General features: G+C 38.5%; 1 protein-coding gene across 2 annotated transcripts in view; it reads right to left on the bottom strand.

Moving 5' to 3' along the window:
- Positions 1 to 16,214, bottom strand: part of LOC308694513 (rho guanine nucleotide exchange factor 26-like) — a 125,084-nt gene that overhangs the window by 108,302 nt on the left and 568 nt on the right. For both annotated transcript variants that reach the window (XM_081372076.1, XM_081372077.1), the window contains exons 2-3: positions 14,696 to 15,902; positions 13,320 to 13,371 (exon numbers count right to left, since the gene is read on the bottom strand). In XM_081372076.1, coding sequence (XP_081228202.1) covers positions 13,320 to 13,371; positions 14,696 to 15,868 — 1,225 coding nt within the window. In that variant the 5' untranslated portion in view covers positions 15,869 to 15,902. The remainder of the gene's footprint in view (positions 1 to 13,319; positions 13,372 to 14,695; positions 15,903 to 16,214) is intronic.

The following is a 16,214-nucleotide window of genomic DNA, read 5'->3' as shown; positions in this document are numbered from 1 at the left end:
AACACCATTTTTTTATACCTTTATAAAGGGCATTTTCCCCCTAATTTTATTAGCCTAAATGTATGCTCCATCTTTCCTTTCAAATTCTTAAATTTGATCAATATATTCAATAAAAATAAGACACAGGCTGTTACCTATCAAATTAAATAATTTACATTGAAAAAGTATAACTGTATTTATTTGGATCATTTTAAATATTTTTGAATATACAAATAATAAAATGTTGAAAAGAATGATACTTTATGAAACTAAACCGCCAGTAGGAGGCGGCAGGCGACTGTCTTAATGAGCGAGTCATTGAGTCATTCATTCAAACGATTCGTTCAATCGGCTGATTTATTCAGAATGAGGCAGTTTATGAATGGTTAATTGAATCTTTGACTCAACCGATTCGTTCAAAACGCTGAATCATTCAGTAATGCTGCTGCAACATAGCCTGGCAAGCCAGACCTACATCAAGATGTTAGGTCTGGAAACTCACCATAGTCACGGCTCAATCCGAGGGGCGGGATAAACGGCTGTCTTTCAAATTCCCTCTGCACGCAGTAGGACAGCGCTTCAACCAACCAGAGCGTTTTCCCAACAGCGGAGCTTAGTTGATAGATTCAACTTTTGCCATATCTGGCCGGCAAAACGACGAACACATCTTCCTTTTTTTAAGAATGACTTAAGTGCCGTTCTTTGCTCTTTTCTCAAAGAAAAACTTAACTCCAAGTCCTCCAGAGTCGCGGCCAAAGCCGATTCGAAAGACCGTTGTTCTCCATCAGCAGCCGTCATTCTTTGTTTTCAAGTAGCAGCAGCCAAGTAACCGTCGCAACTCTGTCGTGTATGTTAAGCCCGCCCCCGCCTACTCTATACACAACGTGATTGGCCTGACCCAATCTGGGTTTTTGCAGCGAGAAGGTTTATTGAGAGTTGCTAGACGTACCTGGCTGCGAAATACATTTTGCTGCCGCTAGGGTGCGTCTAGATTTCTAGGCTAGCTGCAACAAGTGTTGCTGTGAGATGCGCAATGTTTCTGCTGTGATCTTTTTTTGGAACCATTTTCGCTGCTGAAACAGAACAAAAACAGTCATTGTGTCTAAAATGTAAGTGACTTAATTTTAACTATTTGTTTATTGAACTCTTATGAAACCAGTCACGGTTTCAATCTTGATGGCATTCAGGAAAACAGCTGGTATATTGTTTCTTAACTAAAATATGTTATATCTGCGCGAGCCTCAACAGCTCACATTAGGCCTATATTATTATCAACTATAAGCTATCAATCGCCACATCAAATTAAATAAAACAGAATCATCCTCAAGTTTTCAGTGATTCCCTGGTTATTTTTTATTTTTATATTAAAAATTGTTTTAATCAGGGCATTTGTCCAGTTGGGCAAGTATTAGGCCTACAATTCTGCGTGTTTAAAAAAAGGAGGTAATCGTCCTCTGCTTTTTTCTGGGGTTCATTTTTTACCCCAGACGGCCAAACAGCAAAGTAACTAAACACAACGAACGAAAATTCGCAAGAGCAACAAGAGATTTGAAGCTCATGACAGACTGTCTATGTGACAGACACGCAGAGATGATTCGCGCTGTGATTGGCTGAATGTTAGTTCACTCAAGTCTGAGAACACGGGCAGAAATATTGGCGCTCGCTGGGTCCAAAAATTTTTTCCCATTCTGAAAAAATAGATATATATATGTATATATCTATATATATATATGTACACTCACCTAAAGGATTGTTAGGAACACCTGTTCAATTTCTCATTAATGCAATTATCTAATCAACCAATCACATGGCAGTTGCTTCAATGCATTTAGGGGTGTGGTCCTGGTCAAGACAATCTCCTGAACTCCAAACTGAATGTCAGAATGGGAAAGAAAGGTGATTTAAGCAATTTTGAGCGTGGCATGGTTGTTGGTGCCAGACGGGCCGGTCTGAGTATTTCACAATCTGCTCAGTTACTGGGATTTTCACGCACAACCATTTCTAGGGTTTACAAAGAATGTTGTGAAAAGGGAAAAACATCCAGTATGCGGCAGTCTTGTGGGCGAAAATGCCTTGTTGATGCTAGAGGTCAGAGGAGAATGGGCCGACTGATTCAAGCTGATAGAAGAGCAACTTTGACTGAAATAACCACTCGTTACAACCGAGGTATGCAGCAAAGCATTTGTGAAGCCACAACACGCACAACCTTGAGGTGGATGGGCTACAACAGCAGAAGACCCCACCGGGTACCACTCATCTCCACTACAAATAGGAAAAAGAGGCTACAATTTGCACAAGCTCACCAAAATTGGACAGTTGAAGACTGGAAAAATGTTGCCTGGTCTGATGAGTCTCGATTTCTGTTGAGACATTCAGATAGTAGAGCCAGAATTTGGCGTAAACAGAATGAGAACATGGATCCATCATGCCTTGTTACCACTGTGCAGACTGGTGGTGGTGGTGTAATGGTGTGGGGGATGTTTTCTTGGCACACTTTAGGCCCCTTAGTGCCAATTGGGCATCGTTTAAATGCCACGGCCTACCTGAGCATTGTTTCTGACCATGTCCATCCCTTTATGACCACCATGTACCCATTCTCTGATGGCTACTTCCAGCATGATAATGCACCATGTCACAAAGCTCAAATCATTTCAAATTGGTTTCTTGAACATGACAATGAGTTCACTGTACTAAAATGGCCCCCACAGTCACCAGATCTGAACCCAATAGAGCATCTTTGGGATGTGGTGGAACGGGAGCTTCGTGCCCTGGATGTGCATCCCACAAATCTCCATCAACTGCAAAATGCTATCCTATCAATATGGGCCAACATTTCTAAAGAATGCTTTCAGCACCTTGTTGAATCAATGCCACGTAGAATTAAGGCAGTTCTGAAGGTGAAAGGGGGTCAAACACAGTATTAGTATGGTGTTCCTAATAATCCTTTAGGTGAGTGTATATATAATATATATATATATATATATATATATATATATATATATATATATATATATATATTAGGGCTGTCAAACGATTAATCGCGATTAATCGCATCCAAAATAAAAGTTTGTGTTTACATAATTTATGTCTGTGTACGGAGTATAATTATTTTCTATATATAAATACACACACATGCATATATATATTTAAGAAAATGTGTTATTTATATATAAAATATTTATATATAATATAAATTATATATAATATAAATATATATACACAGTATATACATGCAAATATTTCTTAAATATATACATGCATGTGTGTGTATTTATATATAGAAAATAATTATACACCGTACACACACATGTATTATGTAAAAAACAAACTTTTATTTTGGATGTGATTAATCGCGATTAATCGTTTGACAGCCCTAATATATATATATATATATATATATATATATATATATATATATATATATATATATATATATATATGTATGTATATGTATATGTTCCATTGACAAGTGATCTGTGTGTTTTGTCGTTGTGAACTGACTATCATCGCAGCACGTCCAGTCTCAAATACCACTTGATGGCCAAGCACACAGCGGATGCGAATTCTCTGATGCGATTATTTGCTATTTGATTATTATTTGCGATTACAAAAATCCAGAAAATCACACTGTATGATTTTTAAGTAATTAATTAGCATTTTATTGCATGACATAAGTATTTGATCACCTACCAACCAGTAAGAATTCCGACTCTCACAAACCTGTTCGTTTTTCTTTAAGAAGCCCTCCTGTTCTCCACTCATTACCTGTATTAACTGCACCTGTTTGAACTCGTTAACTGTATAAAAGTCCACACACTCAGTCAAACAGACTCCAACCTCTCCACAATGGCCAATACCAGAGAGCTGTGTAAGGACATCAGGGATAAAATTGTAGACCTGCACAAGGCTGGGATGGGCTACAGGACAATAGGCAAGCAGCTTTATTTGGTCTAAACTCCACTCGCCGTGTTTGGAGGAAGAAGAAGGATGAGTACAACCCCAAGAACACCATCCCAACCGTGAAGCATGGAGGTGGAAACATCATTCTTTGGGGATGCTTTTCTGCTAAGGGGACAGACTACTGCACCGTATTGAGGGGAGGATGGATGGGGCCATGTATCGCGAAATCTTGGCCAACAACCTCCTTCCCTCAGTAAGAGCATTGAAGATGGGTCGTGGCTGGGTCTTCCAGCATAACAACGACCTGAAACACACAGCCAGGGCAACTAAGGAGTGGCTCCGTAAGAAGCATCTCAAGGTCCTGGAGTGGCCTAGCCAGTCTCCAGACCTGAACCCAATAGAAAATCTTTGGAAGGAGCTGAAAGTCCATATTGCCCAGCGACAGCCCCGAAACCTGAAGGATCTGGAGAAGGTCTGTATGGAGGAGTGGGCCAAAATCCCTGCTGCAGTGTGTGCAAACCTGGTCAAGAACTACAGGAAACGCATGATCTCTGTAATTGCAAACAAAGTTTTCTGTACCAAATATTAAGTTCTGCTTTTCTGATGTATCAAATACTTGTCATGCAACAAAATGCAAATTAATTACTTAAAAATCATACAATGTGATTTTCTGGATTTTTGTTTTAGATTCCGTCACTCACAGTTGAAGAGTACCTATGATAAAAATTATAGAAATAAGAATTAGACAAAATAAAAATTAGACTTCTACATGCTTTGTAAGTGGGAAAACCTGCAAAATCGGCAGTGTATCAAATACTTGTTCTCCCCACTGTATATATATATATATATCTGAGTAGGTACTACATTTGAATCTAAATTTACTTCATTTACTTTAAAAATATCTATATCGTATGAAGTATGAATGTGGGAAGTATGAATGAAATTCTGACGTATTACATCTGCCATGTACAACCCGAATTCCGGAAAAGTAGGGACGTTTTTAAAATCTGAATAAAATGAAAACTAAAAGACTTTCAAATCACATGAGCCAATATCTTATTCACAATAGAACATAGATAACATAACAAATGTTTAAACTGCGAAATTGTACAATTTTATGCACAAAATGAGCTCATTTCAAATTTGATTCCTGCTACAGGTCTCTCGTGTAGCATCTCCTCTTCTTTTCAAAACAGTTTGAAGACGTCTGGGCATCGAGGTTATGAGTTTCTGGAGTTTTGGTGTTGGAATTTGGTCCCATTCTTACCTTATATAGGTTTCCAGCTGCTGAAGGGTTCATGGTCGTCTTTGACGTATTTTCCATTTAATGATGCGCCAAATGTTCTCTTTAGGTGAAAGATCTGGACTGCAGGCAGGCCAATTCAGCACCCAGACTCTTCTACGATGAAGCCATGTGGTTGTGATAGCTGCAGTATGTGGTTTTCCATTATCCTGCTGAAATACACAAGGCCTTCCCTGAAATAGACGTCATCTGGAGGGAAGCATTTGTTACTCTAAAACCTTTATATAACTTTCAGCATTCATAGAGCCTTCCAAAACATGTAAGCTGCCATACCGTATGCACTTATGCACCTCCATACTATCAGAGATGCTGGCTTTTGAACTGAACACTTATAACACGCTGGAAGGTCTCCCTCCTCTTTAGCCAGGAGGACACAGTGTCCGTGATTTCCAACAAGAATGTCAAATTTGGACTTGTCTGACCATAGAACACTATTCTGCTTTGAAATAGTCCATTTTAAATGAGTCTTGACCCACAGGACACGACGGACCATGTTCACATATGGCTTCCTTTTTGTATGATAGAGCTTTAGTTGGCATCTGCAGATGGCACGGTGGATTGTGTTTACTGACAGTGGTTTCTGGAAGTATTCCTGGGCCCATTTAGTAATGTCATTGACACAATCATGCCAGCGAGTGATGCAGTGTCGTCTGAGGGCCTGAAAACCACAGGCATCCAATAAAGGTCTCTGGCCTTGTCCCTTACACACAGAGATTTCTCCAGCTTCTCTGAATCTTCTGATGATGTTATGCACTGTAGATGATGAGATTTGCAAAGCCTTTGCAATTTGACGTTGAGGAGCATTGTTTTTAAAGTATTCCACAATCTTTTTATGCAGTCTTTCACAGACTGAAGAGCCTCTGCCCATCTTTACCTCTGAGAGACTCTGGCTCTCTTTTATAGCTAATCATGTTACAGACCTGATATCAATCAACTTATTTAGTTGCTAGATGTTCTCCAAGCTGAAAAAATTCAAAATTGCTTGCTTTTTCAGCCATTTGTTGCCCCCGTGCCAACTCACCTAGATTTCATCATATAGAGACTGTGTCTGTTCCCCGAATTTGGAAATCCGAAAAACGTCGAAACCCATCTAAGGTTAAAAATTTAATTGTTGTTCAACAAATAAAAAACAGCTATAATACAGATGAGCAAATGATAAAGCTTGGGTTGCTGAATATTCGATCCCTTACTCCAAAAGCACTCATTGTTAATGAAATGATTTCAGATAATAACCTAGATATGCTGTGTTTGACAGAAACCTGGCTAAAACCAAACCATTACATTACTTTAAATGAGTCCACCCCGCAAGATTACTGTTATAAACATGAGCCTCGTCTGAAACGCAAAGGGGAGGTGTTGCTGTAATTTATAGTAATATTTTCAAAACCACTAAGAAATCAAGTTTTAAATATACTTCTTTTGAAGTGTTGGTGCTTAATGTAAAAATATATAGTGTAAACGATAAATCACGTTTGAGATTTGTGCTTTCTACTGTATACAGGCCACCAAGGCACCATAAAGATTTTATCAAAGAATTTGCGGACTTTCTATCAGAATTAATATTGACTGCAGATAAAGTACTAATTGTTGGTGATTTTAATATGCACATCGATAATGAAAAAGATGCATTGGGATTGGCATTTAAAGACATTGTAAACTCAATTGGAGTTAGACAACACATGTCAGGACCTACTCATTCTCGTAATCATACTCTAGATCTAATATTATCACACGGAATCAATGTTGATGCCGTTGAAATTCTGCAGCAGAGCGATGACATCTCAGATCATTATCTAGTCTTGTGTAAATTACATTTAGCCAAGGCTGCAAAGCCGACTCCGTGTTATAAATATGTTAGACCTATCACTTCTGCCACTAAAGACTGCTTTATCAATAATCTTCCTAATCAGTTTCATCATCTCAGCATCCCAGATAGCTTAGAAGAACTCGATAGTGCAACAGAAACTTTTAACTCTCTTTTTTCCAGCACTTTAGACACAGTTGCTCCGTTGTGCTTAAAGAAGATTAAAGAAAATAGTCCAACGCCGTGGTACAACGAGCACACTCGGGCCCTTAAAAGAGCAGCCAGAAAAATGGAGCGCAACTGGAAGAAAACAAAACTAGAGGTATTTCGGATTTCATGGAAGGAGAGCTCGATTACGTACAGAGAGGCTTTAAAAGCTGTTAGATCTGCTTATTTTTCAACCCTATTAGAAGAAAATAAACAAAACCCTAGGTATTTATTTGAAACGGTGGCTAAACTAACGAAAAAGAAAGCTTCAAGCCCAGAAGTTTCCAAGCAGCACAACACTAATGACTTTGTGAACTTCTTCACTTATAAGATTGATATCAGGGACAAAATTATAACTATGCAACCGTCTAGTATCGCATCAGGCAGTGCATTGTAGTGTCCCTGAGGAAAATTTGATTAATTTATTGCAATAGGAGAGGAAGAATTTTGCAAACTCGTTAATTCATCTAAATCGACAACATGTATCTTAGACCTTATACCGACTAAGCTACTGAAAGAGATGCTTCCAGAGGTCATAGTTCCTCTTCTTAATATCATTAATTCGTCTTTGTCTCTAGGATACGAACCAAAAACCTTTAAGCTGGCTATGATTAAACCGCTTGTTAAAAAAACGCAACTTGATCCTACAGAATTAGTCAATTACAGGCCGATCTCGAATCTACCTTTTCTGTCAAAGATATTAGAAAAAGCAGTATCCTCACAACTGTGTTCCTTTCTTGAAAGAAATGGTATCTGTGAGGATTTTCAGTCCGGATTTAGACCGTACCATAGTACTGAGACTGCTCTCGTTAGAGTCACAAATGATTTGCTCTTATCATCCGATCGTGGTTGTGTCTCTCTATTAGTGTTACTTGATCTTAGTACTGCATTTGACACCATTGACCACAACATTCTTTTAAATAGACTAGAAAACTATGTTGGCATTAGTGGAATTGCATTAGCATGGTTTAAATCATACTTATCTGACCGTTATCAGTTTGTAGCAGTAAATGAAGAGATGTCTCATCGATCACAAGTTCAGTATGGCGTACCACAAGGCTCAGTACTAGGACCGCTGCTGTTCACTCTGTACATGCTACCATTAGGAGATATCATTAGGAAACATGGAATTAGCTTTCACTGTTATGCCGATGATACTCAGCTCTATATTTCTTCAAAACCTAACGAAACTTACCGATTCACAAAATTAACGGAATGCATAGCTGATATAAAAAATTGGATGACTAGTAATTTCCTACTACTTAATTCTGAAAAAACAGAGATTCTAATTATTGGACAAAAAACTTCCTCACGTAATAACCTAGAATACTGTCTAACACTTGATGGCTGCTCTGTTAAGTCTTCGTCGTCGGTTAGGAACCTGGGTGTGCTCTTTGATACCAATCTTTCATTTGAAAGTCACATGTCTAGTATCTGTAAAACCACATTTTTCCATCTTAAAAATATATCTATCTAAATTACGCCATATGCTCTCATTGCCAAATGCGGAATTAGTTCATGCGTTCATGACATCAAGGCTAGATTATTGTAATGCTCTACTGGGTGGTTGCCCTGCACGCTAAACAAACAAACTACAGGTAGTCCAAAACGCAGCAGCTCGAGTTCTTACCAGAACCAGGAAGTATGACCATATTAGCCCGGTTCTGTCAACACTGCATTGGCTCCCTATTAAACATCGTATACATTTTAAAATATTGCTGATTACTTACAAAGCACTAAATGGTTTAGCTCCGCAGTACTTGAGCGAGCTCTTAATGCATTATAGTCCTTCACGTCTATTGCGATCTCAAAATTCCGGCCAGTTGATAATACCTAGAATATCAAAATCAACTGCTGGCGGTAGATCCTTTTTCTATTTAGCACCAAAACTTTGGAACAGTCTTCCTACCATTGTCCGGGAAGCAGACACACTCTGTCAGTTCAAAGCAAGATTAAAGACACATCTCTTTGACCTAGCATTCACATAACACATTATAGACTTCTATAATTCAATGTTAGGCTGCATAGATTAGGTCAGCCGGAACCGGGAACACTTCCCATAAATCCTGATGTACTCGTTACATCATAAGAAGAATGGCATATACGCTAATTTTAGTGTCTTTGTTTATCCCGAGGTTTTCCCGCAGCCTGCCGGATCCAGGCCGTATCCAGATCTGACGAGGGACCTTCGCCTGGACCGATGACAACGCAGTGCTAAAGTGCCAACTAGTCTCTCCCTATGGAGGATCCCTTTACCACTCCAGATAAAGCATTTTCGGGAATTTCGTTTCGCCCTGAAGTGATGAAATAAAATAAAATTCTGTATCAAAATTTATAAGGAAAGACCAGTACTTTGTTTAGGCTTGGTTTGTAGGGAATTCCAAACCTGCGCACATATATTCAAACGCACATAACTATAGAACCAATTCTTAATGCGCATGTGAACGCCATTAGCGTTTATCACAGGATCGTGTTTAAAGTCTGTGTAGAGAGAATGGTGTCGTCCTAGCGGCCCCTAATTTAATAACAAATGATCGTTGCAACGGAAGCGAATCAATCAAAACTAACTTTAGCTGGAAAATAACATTTTTAAAGAACCGCTATAAAGCCAAAACAATCTCTGTTACCCTTAATTATAAGTTTATCTCTGTAAAGCTGCTTTGAAACAATCTACATTGTTAAAAGCGCTATATAAATGAAGATGACTTGACTTGACTTGACTTGACTTGTTTGAAACCTGTAGCAGGCATTAAATTTGATAAAAAGTGTAAAATTTCTCCGTTTAAACATTTGCTATGTTATCTATGTTCTATTGTGAATAAAATATTGGCTTAGGTGATTTGAAAGTCTTTTAGTATTAATTTTATTCAAATTTAAAAAATGTTGGGTTGTAGTCACTGTCACGTGACCTACAAGTATCAGCTTCACTGGCATCCATAAATCCTCTCCCGTGGCCTCATGTGATAGTAAAGTACCCAGCGAATGCCCACTTCAGAATCTTACAGGAAGTAGGTAATCCGGGGACTATTCGCCTACTGTTTTTTTAATAAAATGCATTCGGACACACTACTCTGTTGGCATGCTGTTTTTTTACTTTTAGGGAAGTATTGGATTTTGGATGCAGTAATGGTCTTATTATTGGGAGATACGAGGGTCCGTGGCTCATTGAAGGTTTTCTGTTAAAATGGTGTTGTGTAAGTGGCCCCTAAGTTAATAACTAATGATCTTTGCAACGGAAGTGAATCAATCAAAAACTAACTTTATCTGGACAATAACTTTATTCTAGAGCTGCTGTAAAGCCAAAACAATATCTGTTACTTTAATTTCCTGTTATCACAGTAAAGCAACTTTGAAACAATCTATATTGTTAAAAGCACTATATAAATGAAGGTGACTTGAATTGACTTGACTCTGCCAATGGAGAAAGCGTAACAGCTAACTTAGATCATGTGTGTGCCTTCATAACCAATCACATTACAGCCTTGACTTCATTGAACCTTGTTCAGAGTTGTGCTACAGTCAATCACTCTTTGCAGATACCACAGAAATGAATGAGAAATGCCGCAAACAATGTAAACTGAAAACAACAACTTTCCTTTTTGACTTCAAGGTTTCTTAGTTTTGACAGGTGATTCGCCAGATGTCAAAGATGGATGCCATTTAGACCTTTCTAGATTAAAAGCAGCCATCTAGATTCTAGATGACAAGTTTAAATTCTAGCAACTGCCTCCTCAGCACGTTATATAGTACCCTGGTCTTATTTCTGTTTACGGACATGATGTAACAACGCAAAAACAAATGACCTCAAACTAACATTTCCCACAAAACCGGAACGACAGCACAAATTATAAATAATTGTTTTCAGCTTAATGTTGCAATTCGGGCTACGATAGGGAGACTGCTTTGGTAACACTTTACAATAAGGTTCATTAGTTAACATTAGTTAACTACCTTAGTTATCATGAACTAAGAATGAACAATACTTTTTCAGCATTTATTAATCTTAGTTAAACGTACAGTATGGAATTTTTCGTCACTAGGGGTCGCTAACCCCTTTACAATAACAAAGGCGTAGTTTGATGACGCAACACATGCTAAGAATTATGGATGTTGTCGTCAACGTCAAGCCGACCGATCTAATAATGTTTATGGTTGACTGAATACATCAATGCTTTTATCATGACTGTGATATAAAGCAGTTCGGGATTGCTAAGAGACAGCTATCAGCTCCACACGCGACGCGAGCTCCCGCGGATATAAAAGGAATATGGACATTTCATTCTACTGAACTACACGCAGAATTACTACTCAAAGGTCAGTTTATTAGACAAATTAAACTCGTGAGGTAACGCAGCGCTGTTTCACCTGGTCTAACATTACACTATCACACTAAACTGCATTTGAATGTGTTGAAAAGTATGTGTTAGTTTGTCTGTATGAGACTAGCAGTAAGCTAGATCAATATTAGAATAACATACAGATCATATTCTAACATTTTATCATTGTTGAACTATATAACATTGATTAGTTTTATGTAAATGTGCTCACCTGTTTAATAAGTACATGTAGGAGCGGTCGAAGTCTCGGACGTGGAGCTCTTGTTTATATACTGTCTATGGGAGCTCTAGGCATCTCGAAAACACAGCACTGATATTGATTCTCATTTTAGTTCTCCTTTTTTATCCAAAGTCTGCTTGCCATGGTCCATAATGTTTGAACGAAACAACAACAGCGTGCAAATAGACATTGCGAACTCCACAGTTGTCTGCGTCTGTCGCTTTGGTTAATCAGAGGGCTCTGCTCATAGCTCTGGTTACCATGGCAGTACGAGCGGAAATCATAGGCGGAAACCAGGGACAACGCGGATATGACGCCATTGACTGCGACAAAACGGAAATAAAGAAACGTGCCGTGTCTAAAAATTAAATTAAAATTTATCTTGGTTTGAAAGTTGTTGGAATCAGTCGGGATAATGCAAGTACACAACTAAAAAACATATATAACGTAGATATAGTGATTTTTGCTAATTTTAAAGCAAAAAAGTTACATATTGTGCCTTTAATATTAATTTCATCATTTACTAATACGTTATTAAAATCAAAGGTTGTATTTGTTAACATTAGTTAATGCACTGTGAACTAACATGAACTAACTATGAACAGTTGTATTTGTATTAACTAACATTAAAAAAGATGAATAAATACTGTAACAAATGTATTGCTCATTGTTAGTTCATGTTACTTAATAAATGAACTAATGTTACCTAATGAACCTTATTGTAAAGTGTTAACACTGCTTTTAACACTGATGTCTTATATACTTGCTCAATAATGGATTTTTGTTTTGTTTTTTTTACCTAAAAAAGTTACATACTGCAGCTTTAAATATAACATTTTGAATATAGAAATATGCAATGATAAAAAAAAAATGAAATAATACTTTAATATGAATCTAATACAGCTAATAGGTGGCAGCAAGTCACTGCCTTTGTCAATAGCCCCTTTTACAAATACAGTGTGTACAATTTTCCAATATGCAAAGTTGTAACATAACCAGTAAATTACTGTTATCTGCTATGAATGAACAATGCATAAGATTACAAGTATGAGCATGTGCGAGGTTAATATCACACATTTGCATTTGGGGAAAACAGCACTCCTGCTTGTGTGATACTGCATACACCATATCTTGAATTTTGGGGGCATTTTTGCCCTGAATCCCAGTATTTTCTGGCCATGCTTTATTTAAATTTAATTTGACAGGCTGCTAAGAAACAACAGCAGCTCATGTTAACCTGTTTCATCTTGTAAACCTAAATACACAAAAAAAAAACACAATGTTCAATCTCTGAAGTGTATCCACCACACATGGAAAGTGGCAGCATTTGCAAAATGTAATGGATGTGAAGAAGAGATGCATTTTAGGAGTTTTATTCCGATTGTATTAGACAACTCTATTTTGATCAGGTCACTCACACTTGTGAAATGGTTGTAATGTAGAGCCCTGATTAAAGTACCTAAAGTACCATTTCATCATGCATATCAAATGAAGTAGAGTTCACCTAGTCCCTGTTGAGTGTGCTCTATGTAGCACACAGAAAGGTCTGGAGGATGCTCCAATGCTTACCCTCACTGTCAAACGTCCGCTGGGTTGGGGGGCCTTTCTTCCGCTCCACATTCTGCAAAAAGCACAAGTGATTGATTAGTTGTACTTGACAATTGAGATTTTGACATTATTTATCCTTTTGTTCTTTCATTAAAAAAAATCACAAAAATGTAACCTTTCATTTAAATAAAACAAGTGAAAGTAGGGGGGAAAATCACATTATAAAACAAACGTTTTTCTCTAATACATGTTGACCACAATAATTGGCACCCCAGAATACTACACTCACAAAACTAGCCAATATTCAAACAGTGCTCTTTACTTAAAAGGAAAATGTTTGCAAATGCAATTACGTGGACAAGCCAATAAACATGCAATGGGCATGAGATGCAGAATGAATCTGAATTCACATGGCAGAATGTGGCCACCTGCTCTGACTCTTTCCCATCATTCTGTCTTCATAAAAGGAATGAACTGATGGTTGTATTGGGCTGTTAGGTCCACTATCACAGTATGCTGTCATTGTTGTTCACGATGCCCAAACATTCTGAAGGATGAAATTAAGTAATGGAAGTTTATTGTCACAATCAATCTTTGACCTCTTTGATAAATATTATGACCTTTGCCGTTATATAGTGCTGCCTGACAAGGTTAATTTGAGGGCAGTGGTCACGGTCCTAAATAAATATACATACACAAATACACACACAGTACATCAATATTAAAAATGGCAAATGGGCAATATTAAAATTATACACTATTTAGTCTAAATTAATAAAAAAATGAAACACTAAAATCAATTGTTTTAAATGTAATATGTTACCATATAACACTTGATGTTTTATTAACAAAGTTCGGGAGGAACACGTTCAAATTGCCTATCCAATCAGCACGAGAGGAGGTCTATACAGTATATCCATAGCTGACTCACCTATGTTCCTCAACAGTTTTTTGCATCCCTCCACCACCCCGACTCCTCACTCAACTGGTTACTATCCTAGCCAGCTGGGTTCAGGACAAATTTCGAGCTCGGAGCCCTCCCCGTAGACAGCACGGCAAATACGCATACTCTTTACTCTATCTGATTATTTGTAAGTGTGAACCTGTGAAACTGTGACGATCCGGTGCGGATATCTAAATCAGAGAAAATCATAGGTTCGGGTGGGTGGTGGATGATTCATTTTTAACAGCGGATTTGTGTGAAGTTAGAGCTGATCCACGCATCTGTACTGTATATACATACACACTCTCTCCTTCATTGAGCTGTGAAAAACAATTCCTTAATAATTATAAAACAATACACAGATTAGGATTTCCAAAAGTTCAGGGATGCATTCACATTGTGACCACAACATAAGAAGTAATGTAATTTTTACAATATTTAGTGTTCAACTCACTTTGCTCTTGGATGGACTCAGGTTAGACTGTCTCTCTTCAGCGACTCCTTCCAGCACAGGCTGGGACAGGCGTTTGGCCTTTGGGTCTAATGATGGAACTTCTATATCTACACCACTGCCCATTGCCCGGCGATATGATTTGGAGCGCTGGCCTCTTGTCAGTAGTCCTCCATTCTCATCTCCATCCAGCTCATCATCCTTACTGGTGGAGAAAGAAGAAGTCTCAAACATGCTTCGTGGTCGGAAGACACTTTTTCCTGTGTCCATAAACTTTTGAGAGGGCTTGCTGAAGCGTGTGTCGGAGACCAGACTCCTGGGGATGATCTGCTGGGTGCCCATCTTATGCGCTGCAGGACTGTGGGTGCTCAGTATTATTGGGGAAGGGGGCTGCTTGCCCTCCAAGCCCTGAGATGCCCCTGAACTCTGCCGCTGCAACAGGATGCCCCCCGGCCTTTCAGTGGGGGAGGGGCTGCAGGGTGTTGGGGGGTCTGAGGGAAGGCTAAGGTTGGAGGACATAGAGGGGATGCTGGAGGTGGAACTGTGAAGTGGGGAGCTGCGGTAGCCGATAGGAGATCCAGGGACATCCTGTGATTGGCGTGAAGGCGTGGAATTTTGAGGTGATATGTTTGAGGTGATAGGTTTTGGTGAAACTGTTTCTGGAGGTGAAGAAACATCCCCAAAAACAATTTGATCCCTTTGAGAGGTGAGGGTGAACTGACTGGAGAGACGTTTGAGGGGCTCTGTTATGTCATGCCAAACACTGAGTCCTCCATTCCCATTCTTGGTGGGCAACAAAGGTGTTTTAGGGGAAGAAATAGCATCTACACTCTTATCATCCGATTTAGTCAAGTTTGACAGAGAGAACCTGCCGTTAGATAAATATCCAATACTGATGCTCCGGACCACCCTAGTCTTCCTAGTGGGTTTGTTGAGAGTGTGTTTCAGCACTGTAGTGTTTGACGCAGTGGTGCTGATTTTCTCAGCCGGCTGGGTGAGAGTGAACATGCACTTATCATCTACAGGAAAGTCTGTCATAAGAACTCCATCTATTTGGTAACTATGAGGTCTGGGCTTGTGCTTCTTGTCATTTTCGCTGCGTCTTTTCCAGAGAGGAATGATATTGTTGTTGGAGAGATCCACTTCGTTGCCAAGATCCATAATGTGTCCACTCATATCACTCAGCAATCATTCTGACCTTCGTCTGAACCTAAAGAGAGAGGGCAAAGATGCATGAGTGTAAGTTGAACTGTGCCCTGAAAGTTGATTGTTTAATAATGGCAACCAAAAGAGATGGTTCACTCAAATAAATAAATGAAAAATAAACATGCATTACTAACTCTCATATCGTTCCAAACCTGTATGAATACTTAAAAGGAACAAAATTATATTTTACAGTCTTATAAGACTGCGTCTTATAAGACTTATCTAATGTCCTTTCTTATAAGAAAGGACATTAGGACATTCTTTCTTTTCTTATAAGTCTTATCTAATGGTGACTATAGTCACCATTCACTTTTGT

This window comes from Scardinius erythrophthalmus (assembly GCF_964197995.2).
Source record: "Scardinius erythrophthalmus genome assembly, chromosome: 8".
NCBI lineage: Eukaryota > Metazoa > Chordata > Actinopteri > Cypriniformes > Leuciscidae > Scardinius > Scardinius erythrophthalmus.
This window is presented reverse-complemented; position numbering and strand designations above follow the sequence as displayed.